Source organism: Mus caroli, chromosome 3 (genome assembly GCF_900094665.2).
Source record: "Mus caroli chromosome 3, CAROLI_EIJ_v1.1, whole genome shotgun sequence".
Taxonomy (NCBI): domain Eukaryota; kingdom Metazoa; phylum Chordata; class Mammalia; order Rodentia; family Muridae; genus Mus; species Mus caroli.
Window position 1 is genome coordinate 94,163,327 of NC_034572.1, and position 17,808 is coordinate 94,181,134.

At 42.5% G+C, this 17,808-nt stretch overlaps 1 protein-coding gene across 1 annotated transcript in view; it reads left to right on the forward strand.

Annotated features, from left to right (window-relative positions):
• The window catches only part of Spag17 (sperm associated antigen 17), a 248,890-nt gene that overhangs the window by 141,240 nt on the left and 89,842 nt on the right, over positions 1-17,808 (forward strand). The window contains exons 16-18 of the mRNA XM_021157134.1: positions 5,260-5,321; positions 6,064-6,177; positions 9,691-9,845. Coding sequence (XP_021012793.1) covers positions 5,260-5,321; positions 6,064-6,177; positions 9,691-9,845 — 331 coding nt within the window. The remainder of the gene's footprint in view (positions 1-5,259; positions 5,322-6,063; positions 6,178-9,690; positions 9,846-17,808) is intronic.

The window sequence follows — 17,808 nt, forward strand, 5'->3', positions numbered from 1 at the left end:
AGAGAGAGACAGAGAGAGACAGAGAGAGACAGAGAGAGACTCAGACACATCTGGAAAAGTCTAGAGCTGAGAGAAAAAGGAACAGACTGGATCTGACCAGTGCTAGAGAAACAGAACACGAAAAAAAGAAATCACTTATGTTATAAGGAACATAAACATCTGGGAAGAAGGGATCTTGTGAGCTGCAGACAGCCTGGGAGTTCAGGGTAAAGGGGGAGGTGAGAAGATGAGGGGACTTGGAATGTGTAACTGGTCCTTGTGTTTGGGGACTGAAGGAGCCTGGAGACCAGGATGTGTCTATGGAAAGCCCTATGTCCCTTCTGCTTCCTTTGGCAGATAGACAGACAGGCAGCTGTTTCACAAGTTCCTGAGGAATGCTGGCTTTTATCTAACCATCAGAAATCCTTCTACAGGTGTAGGTTCTTAGGGATACCTGGCATTAAAAATGAAAAGAGTACAGGGGATAAAGTCAGTGGTGGAGCCCTGGCCTGGTATCCCCAAGACTCCAGGTTCAATGCCCACTGCCACCAGAACAGAAAGTGGAGGCAAACAATTTTATTCTACTAAATTTAAAAATGAAATGGGCAAATTACTGAAATTTTGAAATTTACCAAAAGTGATCAAACAAGAGAAAATCTTAGTTTTGTAAACAAATTATCTAGTTGTTCAAAAACTGCCCTAAGTTGGACATTACCAACCTGGAAGTGGTATGCCATTGGCAAATGATGCCAAATCCTCAAAAGCACAGACTACTGTAACCTCAACAAAAATTATTCCAGAAAATAGAAGATACAATATCCTCCCTTAGTGATTTTGTAAGATTATCATAAACATTATAATGAATTTTACTAAGATGGTCAGAAAAGAAAAAGAATACTCAGTAATGAGCATAGATATAAAATTCTGCTGTAAAATATGAGAAAGCCTAACGAGAGAGAAGACACCAAACAATAATAGTATCTCCCAACAAAGTTACATTTTAAGATCAGGAGGAAAATACATACACTGTAAAAAAAAATATGATTTATTAATTAACATATTATTGAATAAAACAGATCAGTGTCTAGATTATAATTATAAAAACATTTAAATTCCTATGGTAACCAATGAAAAAAGTCTTAGTGAACATCAATTTTTTGAATGTTGTTCTTAGAACAATAAACATTATATGCCACAGTGAAAATAGCCCTTTCCCTTTATGATCGGGGTGCATCCCAGGCCAAACAACTCATCCACAGAAAGTAAGATAAAAGTATGGCTTCAAAAAGAAAGAAACATGTACCAGTATCTGTAACTATATGGGAACCTAAACAATCCCCTACACACTCAGATGCAGACAGCTGCAGACTTACCAGAGGAGCCTGTGTTTGTTGTGTGAAACGGTCATACCGTGGGATCTTTCCTGTGTGCGTGTGTCTCAGTGTACAGTAAGTGGTAAAAGACACATTGAAGGTACCTGCAAGCACCCCCAAAACTACAGGAGTTAAACTGGTGTTGACTATGGTGATCTTGAGATATCTGAATGAGAGGAGAAGAAAAGGTGAGAAGGGAGGAGATTTTTCAAAGGTGGCCTGCTAGCTGTCAGCAGGGTAAGTACTGGAGGGAGAGAAAACAGAAGTTGGTGCTGATTTAGTCTCGCTCTGCTGTACCCCAAGTTCCATGCCTCAGCATGTTACTGCTTTATAGAAACCCTGAACCTATATGCAACACGCTATCACCTCAGTTCAAGAGAGGAGAAAGCCAAAGCAAACAGGTTTAAATTTCTTGTTCCAGCACATACAGATAGGAAACAACAAAGCAGTGCCCTCTACCTTGCCTCAGAACAAGGCTCCCTAGACCCCAGAAACTCATTATGCTTCCTAATAGTTTGGCCATGTCCTGAATTTTTTTGTCTTGCAGAATTCTTTTTTTTTTAATTAGGTATTTTCTTCATTTACATTTCAAATGCTATCCCAAAAGTCCCCCATACCCTCCCACACACACACTTCCCTACCCACCCACTCCCACTTCTTGGCCCTGGCGGTCCCCTGTACTGAGGCAAATTCTTACCCCTTATCCTGGTTTCGTTGCCTGTTTCTTCCTTCCCAACAGTAGATTCCTTCTATGTCCTAAGTATGATTACCTGGTAGCCTCGCTCACAACACACACACAGGCACACACACACACACACACACACACACACACACACACACANCCCTGAAGGTCATCTATTACTGGCCTCTTCCTCTCTGACATCACCTAGCACCAGAACCTCTTCTATCTTTCTAACCCTCTACCTGAATATCCTTCACACCTACACACACACACACACACACACACACACACACACACACACAGGCACACACAGGCACACACAGGCACACACAGGCACATACACATGCATAGAGGTATGGGGAGAGATAGAGAGAGAACCAGAATAAGTTAACCCTGTTTGTTAGGACGTCATACCTCCTGGATGCAAACAAGCATATGATAGAGGTCACTTTGTGTTACCATGGAACCAGAATCCCCTGGGAGAGGAGTGGGGAGACAGAGGTGTTTGTTTAGCTCTGTTTTGTTTTTCTGCAGGCAGCTCTCCAGTAGAGCTTTCTTTCCCCAGGCAACTTTTGCCACCTGGTGGTCAAACCACTCACATGGTGTGGTGGAGCCATTGGAGAGTGAAGGACTCAGCCACTATCAATCCTCAGGCTGAACTATGACTTTCAGAGTATGTCCCGAGAACCCAGCAATTTTGAGGGTGGATTCCTAGTCCTACAAGCTTCCTCATGGAGAATGCAGACTTGCACTCAGGAGCACGCAGATCTGAGCAGAGGAGGTGGTCAACTGTGTATGCCTGTGACCCCTAGGAGGAGGAGGAGGATGTCTGAGCTTCCATTTTCTTCCTTACTCTAGCTTATACTTCAAAAGCAACCACTCTAATTCCATTTAAATGAAGCAGAAATCTTGTCTGTGTTTCCCTGCACAATCACTTTGGTATCACGTACATTGATGTGCCTGTTTCTGGACATGAAGTGCTGAATATTTGTCCTTCTCCTCACCAAACCCAGGGTTTCCATCTGAGACTGGTTTTGAACTTGACAGGGCCCACTGGATATTTATGAAAAACCTGAGAGTTGATAACCATAAGGCTGTAGGTTTAGATGTGCCCTTTATGCTTGTTGGGTGTTTTTTTAATAAAGTACGCGCTTTGCAGAGGGATCTTGTTATCTCTAAAGTAAAACAGATTAGGAAAGCTGTTTTTCAAAGGGACGGGGAAGCGTCCATTTCCAGATGTGTCAAAGACTACTGAATCACACTGTCAAAGGATTATGTGGTTGACATCAAGAATCAGACAAGAGAAATGAATGGCTTTTATTCTACTGTGAAATCAGGAGCTCAGCTTAGTATTAAAATGTTCTTTCCTTTGACAAAAATCACTGGTGTATAAGTTTTGAACATACTTTCTAAAGAGTTGGTTTTGTTCCTGGATCTTTAGACCCAAGAGGGAATATCAAATCTCTCAGAAATCTGGCAGGCCATAGGATAGAAGAATTTTTATTCTACAGATTTCATAGCAATTGCTCCAAAGACACAGGGGACATCATGGTCTATTTAGAATCATAGTTGGCCTGAGTTCTGTCTTCAGTGGATATGTTTGTACAAATGCTGAACTAAATTGGCTTTAACATCTTCTGCTAAGAGGGAACATCCATTCTGTCACCTGCAACAACCGAGGGACAAAAGGAAACAAGGACCAAAAATGTACATAGATGTTCTCTTGAGGTGGAAAAGCATTAGCCAGTCCTTGGTAGGCATGGGTACCTTACCACTCTAAAATCCCATTTGTGGGTCTCTTTGCAACAAAAAGAAAATGTAAGTCTAACGCTCACACTCAGAATAGCCTTTCAAATAGATTTGCTTCCACATTTTTGTTTTCCATATGATTCTGCCACCCCTTCTAGTTTCATATGTCACATAGATTCACCCCATTCAATCAGAAGAAAAACAAAACAAAACACCACTGACTGCCCCCGCCCCCCCTGCCAGGTGCTGGCTACATAGCATGCACTGAGGGCACAGCCTTGTTCTCCAGTGACTTGAGGCAAAGGGGCAGACCATGAGCAAATAGGACCCCACCCCATCAATGCTGTGATTTATAATGAAGCACAGCAAGAGACAGAAGTTCTCAGGAAGGTGGCCAGAGTGTGAAATAGGTGAATAACTTAGAAGAAAATATGGCAGAGGAAAAGCCGAATATAGAACTGCCCACACATAACAAGCTGGCCAGTCAATCTGAAGTGGGGAAAACAAGAGCTGGGAGGAGTGTATTGGAGGAGGGAGGCTGCACACAGCTTTGTAGCATGGAATTTGCAATTATTCTCAAGCCAATAAAAAGCCAGGTTGGCTCAGCCACTCAGCAACACCAAAGTATGCTCCCGAAAGACTTTCCCTCTCAAGAGTACTCCATTTGTTTCATCAGATGTGGGGGACATGACAAGAGGTATTTCCCCGGGATTCTCTGTGGTGTCTTATTAACCCTGGTGCACTTCATGAGGTAAAAATCGCCAGCATAGACCTGCTCCTTTCTCATCTATTTAGATGGCTGCTCCTTCCTAGCTAAGGATGCTATCACTCTTGTTCATGGGGTAGCTGATGTGCCTTGCTCCTGGTAGGGTACACTGGAATCCAGGTACCCACTGACTTACCCATTTAACTGATACCTGTTAAACTCTACCTGTCAATGTGCACAGGCTCCTTAAATGATACATTAATGAGTGGCCAGAAGATCTCAACAGAATGGTAGAATGCTATCACTCTAACAGGTGAATTCATTCCTAGTTCTCCTGTTTATATGACCTCACCCTTCTATCATCTATCCGGCAAGGCTCACAGAAGTCTGCAGAAGCTTTGTAAGGGTCACCAGAGGGAGGTGAATGGACACAGTGAATCCATGATCTAGCTTAGCCAGTAAATGTTTGCAGTTTGTGAAGGCAAAGGCTGCACTGCAAGAAGTGAGCAATATACAGTCCAAAGGAAGAATGGCTGGCGTGATTTAGTGCACACCAGATTAGAAGCCAGGTTCTTTTCAAAGACTCTAAGTAGGCACTGACATAGAATTATCGACACAAACACCTTTTTGGAGGCACGAAACCTGCCTCTCAGGAATTACCTTTTTAGCACGGAAACATAGATCATATGGGCAACCAAAGAGCCACAGCGCTGGCCAGAGGCAAGAACAAAGCCCAAACACAACTGCATATTGCTGTCTTTGATTTACAGATCAGACCATGGACACTGAGATCAAAGATGAAGCAGCCACAAAGGATGATTCTCCTGAAAAAGTAAGGAATCATTTTCCTTAAAGTGTAGATGACGAGTAAGATGATCTGAGGAAACTCCTGACCAAAGGTGGGGGGGGGGAGAAAGAGAGAGAGAGAGAGAGAGAGAGAGAGAGAGAGAGAGAGAGAGGAGAGAGAGAGGAGAGAGAGTTGTAAAAGGAAAATATTGATGTTGTAAAAGGAAAATATTGATGCCAGGGTGATGTTATTTAGACATCCCATTCCAACCCCATCTGGAGTGAAAGGGGTTAAACTTACTAGCCTCTCTAACTGAAGTAAAACTTCCCAGCTCCCTGCCCCTCTCTAGACAGTGTGGCTTGGCAACCTCACAAACACCTGCTGACCATACAGCCCATGTAGAACTAACACTGTCTTGAAGTGAGTTCAGAAAACCTGCCTATAATTGCTAACAGGACTCCGAAGAGTATAACCTAACAATAAAAATATTTAGGTTATGTTGCACATTTGAAAAAAAAAAAAAAAGAGTCAAAGGCGTACTTCTTTCTGGCAGCAGCCCTCCTAAAATGTTGCCATATGGCGCTATACATATGCAGATTCCCACAATTAAACAGGGTGCATGGGGGTGAGTCCACAGAGCCTGACAGGGCTCCATTTGGACTCACATAAATTTGAGCTGAAAGTGTGTTCCTGTGATTTCTTCTTTCTTTCTTCCTTCCTTTTTCTTCCTTCCTTCCTTCCTTCCTTCCTTTCTTTCTCTCTTTCTTTCTTTCATTTTTTTTTAAAGAAACCCAAGAAGATGGTGGTGGAAGCCGACATAGAGGACATTAAAAAAACACAACAGCGCAGTTTAATGGACTGGAGCTTTACCGAATATTTTCAGCCAAAAGTCCTGCTTCAGGTATTTATGGGCTGTGATTCTCCAGGAGAGGCACAAGGATAGTTCTGGAGAGGTGAGCTGTAACTGTGAACAGTTCACTTCTGGGTCACTCTCTCAAATCTAGCTCAACTCAGTACTCACATTGACTTCGGCTACAAAACGAGTTTGTTCCCACACTGAGCTGTGCATTCCCAGGAAATCCCCCAAATGGTTGGAAATACTTCTGCTTCCATAAAGACATCTGTACTAGGAAGCAATGCCATCCCCTCTCCCCTCCCCCCACTCCTCTCCTATTTAGACTTCATTGTGCTTCATGGTGCTTTCTGTTTTGATGAACTGGTCAATGGTAGCTGTGATAGTCGGCTGTTACTGCACTAAGTGCTGTGTGCTAGGCCGTGGCTGGTATATATTGTAAGGAATAAGCCTATGACATAGAAATTGTTAAGTCGTAGATACCAAGGCACCTTGACCAAAAGTCTGTTGCTAAGTGAGAAACAGGAAGAAAACAACCAAGAAAGGGATGTGCTCCATCCAAACATGCTTTTAACTGCTATAAGAAAAACAATAGTAAGAAATCCAGAAATGAACGCATGCTCGTTTTAGATTTTGCAAAACCTGTGCTCAGAGGATTTATCTTTCTAATTTGAATCTCATTTTGATTGGATTTTACATCCCAGTATTTTTACAGCCAGGAAAATCTACAAGGCCATGGTATGAAAAAAAATAACAACTTCCGAGCCTTATCAATAGTAAAGAAAAATGGTCTTCTGCATAAAAGAAATTAAACAAAAAAGAAGACAGAGTCTCATGGAACTCATGGAACTCCACCCACATGTAGCTATAGGGGCCAAACACACTAGGTTTCAAAGACTTGGCACGAAATAATGATATATCTTGCTCATAATTTTTATATTCACTATACATTGGAATGATAGCATTTCATATATTGAATGAAACAAATACAGATTTTACCTGTCTCACTTTTCAAAATGTAGCAACTATAAAATTTAGAATTACATGTGTGGCCCCATTTGTGAGTCATTTTTGTGATTTAGACATTTACACCATTTCTGTTTTCTCCCCAATGTGTCTCTCCCTCAGTGGGAACTAGGGTCCTCTGCTCTTTATCCCCCTGGCTCACCTTCTATGGGTTGCCACCTGCTCTTCTGCTGCAGTAGGGGACAGACAGTCGCCTCCTAAACTAGACTGACAAGGGTACCTGTGAGGTCTCACCACGTCAGTTTTAATTTACCCCCATCCTCACCTTGTGTTGAAATGTCCTAACTATCAGACTGCTTTGGGTTTCACTCTGGTCCATTCTCTATAATTCAAATATTTCACTCACTTGATCAGAAGGCCGAGAGACCTGTAGCAAATCTTACTCTAATTTAAGAAGAAAGTTTTGTCTCTTGTGTTCATTTGTGTGTCCTGGAACCGTGCCTGACACTTAGCTCTCTTTCTGCTGATCGTTTCTTGCTGGGGTGGATCATTTCTTGTTGGCTTCCAGTTCTGGCTATCAAACCCAGGCCCTTGCTTCTATCAGGCAAGCACATCACAGTGAATTACAGCACCACCACTGTTCACTCTTCGTGAACTACATGAGACCAACAATAACATGTAAAGAGCAAACCCCAGTCGGTAAAAAGGGAAGATAATACAAACACTCCCAATGCTGAGAACCTGTGATGGCTGTGGAAATCGCACCACTACATTCCCCAACAGTCAAAGATGGCAGAGCTGCTGTTGTCGAACAGGAGGGGCACATGTTCACTGTAAGCAAACATTTGTTTCCTAGGTTTATGTCTCAAAGGAATTTGCCTTTCAAAAATAGTAGGTAAAAAGTGGGTTGTAAGGCAATTGTATTTTAACTGCCTCAGAAAGCAGATGTCAACTTTTAAGAGACTCTGCGTGGAAACACTCATACAAATAACTAGACTGGGAATAAATGTATTATTTACAATTTATTACTAGTATAGAAATGAGGCACAACTGAAACAAACTTTTCCTGGCAGTGCTTGCAATTCACTGAGATTATCCGCATGGCAGAACACACAAAGCTACATATGGCAAATCGGCACTGAAAACACCCCCACGGTGTCCACTTCCTTTTCCTGTGGCCACATTCCTTCTTGTTGACTGACACTGAGAAGGAAACAGGACATGCAGCGATGCCTTTGTGCCCTCTGCTTGTGGCTCCTGCTACAGTGCAGGCTTTGAGTGTTCTAGTTCATAACAGGCCAGAGGTACAGCAGCATCTATCAGAAAGACCATGCACTTCATTTACTATAGCCGTGCAGTATATAGAAGGCACAGTGAGAGAGAGAGAGAGAGAGAGAGAGAGAGAGAGAGAGAGAAATCAGAGCTGGAAGATAGCTGGCTTCAACTCCAGAACCTACAAAACCCTCTTCCTGGCAGCTCCCTTATCATGCTGGCAAATGAGACCTGATATTTAGAAATAAAAAAAGATGTTAGTTAGTACCTTAGTCTACTCAGGCTGCCATAACAAAATACTTCAGGCTGGGACACTTAAATAGTAGAAAGTGTCAGCATGTAAGATGTGTGTACTGGCTAGTTTTGTGTCAACTTGACACAGCTGGAGTTATCACAGAAAAAGGAGCTTCAGTTGAGGAAATGCCTCCATGAGATCCAGCTGCAAGGGATTGTCTCAATTAGTGATCAAGGGAGGAGGTCCCCTTGTGGGTGGTGCCATCTCTGGGCTTGTAGTCTTGGGTTCTATAAGAGAGCAGGCTGAGCAAGCCAGGGGAAGCAAGCCAGTAAGTAACATCCTCCCTGGCCTCTGCATCAGCTCCTGCTTTCTGACCTGCTGGAGTTCCAGTCCTGACTTCCTTTGGTGATGAACAGCACTATGGAAGTGTAAGCTGAATAAACCCTTTCCTTCCCAACTGCTTCTTGGTCATGATGTTTGTGCAGGAATAGAAACCCTTGACTAAGACAATGTGTAAGAACAAAATCCAGGTGTGAGTATGGCTGGGTTCTGATGGGACTTGTTTCCTGCCTGGCCCATGATACTGCTCTGCTGAGATATTCATGGCATAGAGAGGGAAAAGAGAGAGCAAGCTCTCCAGTGTCTCAGATGACAAGGACATAGATGCCATAGTGAGATCCTCACCCTCAAAACTTCCCCAAAAGTCCTCCAATCTCAGTGAATTACAAGTTTATGAACTTGGAGCAGGTCAAGCTCATCCTAGCGTATGATGCCCATTTTATCTACAATATTTAATAATGCTAAAAATGAATTGATCTATATGGAGGCAAAAAAAACCTGTTAGATAAACCAACTGATTGTTATCTACTAACACTTGTGGAGAGCACTTAGCAAGTGTCTCCACCCCTAGGCCTACTTTTATTTAGTTCTCATTTTCTAGCAGTTAGAAAAGAATCCACTGGAAACCCAGTTGACCAACAATGTGGTAATGAGAGAGGGAAAGCAGGGTGAGGAATGCTGCTCTAGCAATCACCTCTTCTCTTGGGGGTAGGACAATGGAGCAATACCACTCATTATTCTACCTTCAGGTTCTTCAGGAGGCTCACCAGCAATACCGATGTGTTGACTCCTACTACCACACACAGGACAACTCTTTACTTCTGGTTTTTCATAATCCAATGAATCTACAGCGTCTGCATTGTGAATACTGGAATATTGCTCTTCACTCCAACGTCGGATTCAGGTGACTTAGATAATTCTGCTAAATTTTGGCTGAGTTAGCCACATAGGTTTTGGTTCCTTGATCTGGTCTTTATGGCTCAACTCAATGAAAGCATTTATATCGTGTCATAGATTCAACTGAGCTCCCTAAATTAATATGTATCGTGTGCTATGGTTGTACACTGTGCTTACGTATTGACACTATAGCATAAGGAGTGAATGCCACTCCTGCCTGCATAGAATCTAATAGAGATACCATTAAAGTAGTTTCTGTTCATTTCAAACTGTAATAAGATTGAGCCTGTGACACTGAAGAGACAACTACTAAACTCTTGGCTCACTGATATTGTTAACTCTGGTGGATCTGAAAAAGATTCCAGGGTAAAGAAACTGAAGACTATCAAAACACGTGGTCAAGTTCACAGAAGGTCTAAGAGCCACTTAGTCTTTTTAATTCTCAGTAGTTATTTTTGTTTGTTTTGGTTTTGCTTTTCATTTGTGTTCCCTTAGAACGCAGTCCTCTCCTTACCAATAACCTATGCCTCTTGTTATATCAATGCTGCCTATTGCATACTCAATACTTACTGTATGTATGGCAATACAAAGGACAAATGAAGTAGATCTGAGGAATAAATTGGGGAGCAGATGGCCATAAACACGTTCATAGGAAGGTTTTAAGATGATTTAGGGTATGTAGTAGGTGTACTTGAACTATTAGTCTGTATTGCTCTTTTTTTTTTTCTAACATAATCTTTTTATTGATTATTTGGGGATTTCTTATCATGCAGCCCAATCACACTCACTCCCTCCCCCCACACACACACACACAAAAAGGAAAAAAACGGGGAAAAAGCAAGTCCAATTTGTGTTGTCCATATATCTACTGTAACATGGTAAAACTCCCGGTGGCTGGCCCCCTAAAGAAAAATAAGTCCTTCTCCACCCACACCCTTGGCCAGAAGCTATCTATTCACTACATCCATCATCCTTATCACAATAGGTAAGAGTCCTCTTCGGTGGCTTCCTTTTTAGGCTGTTATTTTGGGTGGGGTAGGGGTTGTCATTGAAGCCTTCTCTGTTCTTCTCTCACAACTGTGTGTCTGAGGTCATCCATACCACTGCAAAAGTAGCCTCCCTGCCCTTTTCAGTCAGCAGGAGCCTGGATCCTGGGCTTCTGTGTGGTTTCTGGCAACAACATGGACACAAACACCCACATGGTCTCCATCAGCACCACATGCCAAGGACCTCTGTTTGGTCTCTGGTGGCTGCACAGGCCACTCAGGAGGTCATCACTGGCTCTGGCTATAGTAGAACCATGAGCACAAACATAGGCTTCTGCAGTGGTACAGACCATGGGCATCCACATAGCCCTCCAGCTTAATCACAGCCTGGGGCAGCAGTACAAACCACTGATACCACCATGGCCTTCTCGAGAAGCATGGACCATGGAAGTCTTTTGAGGAGGTCCAATTTAAGAAGTGAACAGTTCTTCATCTTAGTTATCTCGTCATTGCTCAGAGGCAGGCTGAGTGACTCTGCAACTGTGCAGCTCATTTAGGGACTGGGTCTGCTTAAGTGCCACACTGCTGCACACTACTCTGCTGACCCTACTGGGCAAAGACATGTTCTTCCATGGATTGCTGCCTTCTCTCCCAGCTGCCATATTTGTAGCTCAGCCCATGTCCACTGTGCACTCACTGCTCGGTTCCTCTGTCTTTTCCACGTCTTCCTCACATACTCGTTCATCATGGTAGCATTGGAAGCAGCATTATGTCACTCAGTGTGAGTGTATGTGTGTGTGAGTGTGTGTGTGTGTGTGTCTCAAACAGCTTAACAGGTAAATGTTCATTGCAATGAGTCATTGGTCTGGTTCAAGGCCTCTGGCTTCTACCACACCATCAATATTGGATCACCACCACCCACCACTGAAACTCTTCTCTGATATCCTGCTGTTGTGCAGAGTCAGGCACAGAGATCCTCCAGCTCTTGTTCTGCAGCACTGGCTCTGCCATGCACTCCAGCAGCTCACAGATGGAGTGGATATTGACATAGACTGACTCAAAGCCCTGGATCTGGGCTGGGGTAGAAGCTGAGTTGGTCATCCCAGACCTTCCACCACCAGTGGGGCCTTCCTTCACTCCCCATTCTTTGTTTTTCAGTGACAATGTTTATGCTTCGTTTCCTTCCTAGCACCACTTGACTATTGGACCCCCAGTGTAACCTTGAGAGAGCATTCCCTCCACTGTAACCCTGAGAGAGCATTCTCATATTGCTATAGGAGTTAGAGGAAATATTTTGAGGATTCAATGCATAAGGATTTTTGTTAATATCTCTCATCAGTTAAAAATGATGACAATGGACATATTCATATTTTTCTTTTAAGCAGTGAACCTGCTGAATTTTACCAGTAGCTCTTCTTGTGTTGAAGACTCTCATTGCTCAAGAGGACTCTGCATTGTGTTTCTTTGCTTTGCTAATGTACTACTTAGGTTATCCATAGCTTTGAAGTGAGCAAGACTTGGCTGTTTAATCTTTAAATGCTTTTATTTGGCTCTGATATACAGGGTATAGAATTCTCATAAGCTAACTGCGGTGGGGAAGGTCCCTGTTTATTTCCACGTTTTATTTTTGGAAGAGTTTGTGGATGACTGAGATATATTTTCCTTTGATGACTGGTACAACTTAAATAGAAAACCTTAAAGACCACACACACACACACACACACACACACACCTGCTGTTAGAAATACTAATGAATTTAGAGACATTTTATGAAACATAGAAAAGTTAGTTGTATTTTGATACCTTGACAAAGAACATCTAGGAAAGAATATAAGAAAGCAAACCCTTTTTCATAGCATCAGTAAGAATAAATAAGGGATGAAATATCTATACACTGAAAAATAACCCAGATGAGTGAAAAGGTATTCTGTGGTCCTGAGCTGGAAGAACTAATTGTTAAATGTCTATGCTACACAAAGTGATTTCCAGGTTTATTTTACTCCTACTAAAATGATAACATTGGCCTGAAGAAAGAGTACAGTGGTTAAGAGCACCTGTTGCCCTTGCAGAGAACTTGGGGTCAGTTCCCAGGACCCATAGTGTGGCTCACAACCATCAATCACTCTAGTTCCAGAGGACTCAAGATCCTCTTCTGACTTCTGTGGGCTCCTGTATGCCTGTGATACATATACATACACTCAGGAATCTACACATGCAACTAAACAGTTAAATATAAAGATATGATGTCAATTTGTATAAAATATATAAATTCTAAATTCTAAAATTTGTATAGGATAAACACTGGAATTGCCTAAGTTTTCAGTACCTTTAAGGCAAATCCTTTATTCAAGTTTTCTAATTCTTTGTTAGATATAGGTAATATACATTTTCCTTATGAGTAATATATAACCGATTTAAGCAGAGTCTGTTCATGATAAATATCCATTTCTTAAAGGGATATAATAATGTCTGTCCTTAAAGTAAAAGATTTGTGTTTTCTCTCTCTCCTCTCTCTCCTCTCTCTCCTCTCTCTCTCTCTCTCTCTCTCTCTCTCTCTCTCTCTCTCTCTCTCTCTCTGTGTGTGTATGTGTATGTGTGTTTACAAGCAGAGTGTATGTCTCTAAATTCATCTTTGATTCTGTGTGCTTAAAGGTATCTTAGTTGATTGTAACTTTAAACAATACAATAAAAGGCCCATATTATTGATCACTACACTAATGGAACATTAGCTTAAGTTAAAGAGAGGACACTTTCTCTATCTTTGGTCAGTACTTTGGGCACAGAGCAGCTGGACAAACCCCACCAGAAACAAAGTCTTCTGAGTTTTCCCAAGCATTAACCACCCTCACATTTTTCTATGTCATTTGTTTTGTGGTAGCATTTTCTTCCAATAATAACCTGGATTTTTATCCAAAAGTATGATTCTTAAGGGATTCTAATATGAATTAATAACAATTTTAGGGATATTAAAAACAATATATGTGCTTTTATTTCCATTGATGTGGTTTCATTCTTACTGTCTAATTCTACAAATATGTTTCTGTTTTAGTATTAATCCCTTTCCTTTGATAGATGGAATTTTCTTAGTTCCTCCTTAGTATGTGCCTTTTATGATATAATTCTATTTATATTCTTTTATAAACTATACATGCTCATTTAATTTATGATTAATTATTTTATATGACATCTGGAGTTACTGAGTACCAATGCTATTTCATTAAAATGCTAAAAAATGCAAATGCAGTGCCTTCATACCTAACAAGCAATAGTATTCTGTGGCTACGATGAAACACCATGACCTTATAAAATGCTTATATAAGGAAGCATTTCATGGAGGGCTGGCTTACAAAAGTCCCCATACACTTGCACAGTCTCAACACTGTTATTTACAAGTTCTGAGATTCAAGACACTCTCTTACCTACAACCCCCTGTAAAATCAAAAGCAAAAAGGAAAGCAGGTACACTCATCACACAGTACCAGGGCATATACATTACCATTCCAAAAGGGAGGAAGGTGAGGAGATGCTGGACCACAGGCAGTAGGACCACCTCCAACTCTGTATCTCTACTCCTGATGCAAAGCTGTCTCTATCTGATCCAAAGATGGTTGTTTTCTGCTCTCCCTCCCTCTCTCTCCCTCTCTCTCTCCCTCTCTCTCCTCCCTCCCCCCGCCCCCCGCCTCATTCCACACCCGGTCTGCAGCTCTCCTTGTCAAGTTACCCAATCCCAATGGTTGTGACACTTCCAGCATCTTAGAGACTCCAAAGCAACCTAGGCTTCACCTTCACAGCTTCACACAATTGCCTCTCTGAGCCTCCACTCAGGGACTCCCCTGCCACACACCTGGCCTCAATGGCTTTCCTTAAAATACAATGGTGGAAGATTGTATAACTCCTTTCCCTTATCTTTCTTGATTCTAATTCCAGAACCACATGGACAAAGCTGCTAAGTTCACCTGGTCCCCTCCTTGAATTACACTCACACATGCTTTCAGTTATTGTTTAGGCCTGTGAAATCCCTCAGACATTTACCTTTCTCCTGTCACAGTATTATCTGGGTGGGGTCTTGCCCTGAGGTACCCACTCCCTTTATTCTAAGTAGCATCAAGCTTTTCTTCAAATGTGTCTTCTCCTTGAGTACAAGACTGCATTTCCTGGTGCTCTTTTTATTAAACCATACATTCCATAGTTCTCTCTGTCCTGCTTGCTGTTTTATTGTCTATGAGCACGAGGGTGATCACTAATTACCACACAACACAATCAATACAAGGCTGTCTTGAAACCTTTCCCAAAACTCTTCAATTTAGGCTCAGGCAGATGTTTTAGGACAATGGCAAAAGGAGTCACGTTCTTTTCCAAAATTATCACAAGAATGATCTCTAGGTCGGCTACTGATATTCTTTCCCTCTAAACCCTCTTGAGTTGAGCCACCACAGTCTACATCAGCCTCAACACCACTCGCTTCCATGCTACTAGTAGGATGGCCAATTAAGCCCACTTAAAGTATTCAACTGATTTCCTAGTTCAAAGTTCCAGATCTTCCATGTTCCTCCAGCCAACAGCAGGGTCAGACCTGTCACTGCAATGCCCCACCCAGTCCTTGCTAATAACTTCTGTCTTAGTGAATTTTCTCTTGTTATGACAAAACACCATGACCATGGAATTTACAAAAAAAAAAAAAATTCACTTGGAGATTTGCTTATGGCTTTAGAGGGTTAGTCCTTGATGCTCATGGTAAGAAACAGACATGCACTGCACTGGAGCAGTAGCTGAGAGCTTCTTGATCCACAGCCAGTAGGCAAAAAGCCTGGGCCTGGCATGGGCTTTTGAAACCTCAGTGCCCACTCCAGTTGACATACCTCCTCCCACAAAGCCATACCTCCTAATCCTTCTAATGCTCAAACAGTTCCACTCCCTGGTGACTAAGCATTCAAATACATGATCCTATGGAAGCCATTCTTACTCAACTCACCACAGAATCCCATTATGAAATTATCTAGAAATGTTTTTTCCACCTATAAAGTGACAGTTTTTAATCAAGAGAATCATAGCTTTTATATTTTAAACCATATGCTAAATTGTACAGATACTCCTGTATCTATATCTAATGCTGGCATCGTTACTTTAATATATAAAATATAACTGCAGTACATGTGGAAGAAACTAATTCACCAAGGATCTGTGGTAATCAAGTTCTGAAGCAGGGTGCGCTTATCCCCACTTGAACACAAATTTGGCCTTCCTTGAGCCTAGATCCTCTTGTTTGTGGACTCTTGTGGGAATCCTGGTTTGTTTCTTTGTTTGTTTAATTATGAGTGTGCATGTTCATCTGCATGCACATGTGGGGGTAGTGTGCAGGTATTCATGCATCTTCATGGCTGCGCATGTGGAAGCCTGGTGTCAACCAGCAGTGTCATTCCTTAGGGTCCATTCCTCAGGTACCATCCATTTGGTTTTTTGTTATTTGATGCTGGGCCTTTCACTGGTCCATGTCTCACTGATTTGCATACACGGTGGGAAAGCCAGCTATGATTTTTCCCTGCCCCTCTGGGATTACAAGTATATCTCTCTGCACTGGGATGCCAAGTGGCTCTGCCACCACCCCTGGCTTTTCTGCATGAGTTCAGGCCCTCATGCTTGCAGAGCATACACTTCACCAACTTAGCCATCTCCTCAGCTCTCAGGAATTCCACTTCTTCATTTGAAATATTCATTGAAAGGCACTAAGGATAAGAACTAGAAAATATCATCCTGAGTGAGGTAACTCAGACCCAAAGAACATGCATGGTATGTACTCACTAATAAGTGGATATTGGCAAAAAAAAAAAAAAAAAAAAAAGTACAGAATATCCAAGATACAGTCCACAGAACTCAAAAAGGTAAACAAGCTGAAGGGCCCAAGTGAGGACACCTCAGAAGGAGAAGAAAACAATCACAAGTGGAAAGAGAGGGAGGGACCTGGGAGGGAAAATGGAGAGGGAGGGGACCTGATCTGGTATTGGGTGAGGGAAAAGGACTGAAGCCCTGAAGGCCAGCAGAAAGAATGGAAACAGCAACCTCAGGAGGTAGGAGGTTGGGGAACCCTCCAGAATGCACCAGAGACCTGGGAGGTGAGAGACTCTCAGGACTCAAAGGGAGGGACTTTAGATGAAATGCCCAACAGTAGGGAGAGGGAACTTATAGAGCCCTCCTCCAGCAGGAAGATAGATCATCAAGTTAGGGAGGGGATTGCCATCCCACAAAACTCTGACCCATAATTGTTCCTGTCTGAAAGATCTGCAGGGTTGGAAATGTAGAGGAGCTTGAGGAAAAGAAGGTCCAGTGACAGGCCCAAAGTAGGATCCAGCTCAAGGGGAGGTCCCAAGGCCTGACACTGTTACCGAGGCAGTGGAGAGCTCAGAAAAAGGGACCTAGCATGACTGCCCTCCAAAAGACCCAACAAGCAGCTGAAAGAGTCAGATGCAGATATTTGCACCCAACCAATGGACAGAAGCTGCTGACCCGTGTGGTTAAATTAAGGGAAAGCTGGAAGAAGCTGAGGAGGCAGGTGACCCTGTAGAAGGACCAGCAATCTCAATTAACCTGCACTCCCCCAACTCCCCCCATTCCCGAGATCTTTCAAACACTGGACCACCAACTAGGCAGTATACACCAGCTGATAAGAGGCTCCCAACACATATACAGCAGAGGACTGCTGATCTGGGTTCAGTCAGAGAAGATGCACCTAACCCTCAAGAGACTGGAGGCCCCAGAGAGTTTAGAGGTTTGGTTGGGTGGGAAGTAGGGACATCCTCATGGAGACAGGGAGTCAGGAAGGAGGTATGGGATGTGGAACAGTCAGAGGGTGGACCAGGGTGGGGGGGGCGATAAAATCTGGAGTGTAAATGAATAAATAAACAAATAAATAAATGATAAGAAAGAAAGAAAGAAAGAAAGAAAGAAAGAAAGAAAGAAAGAAAGAAAGAAAGAAAGAAAGAAAGAAAG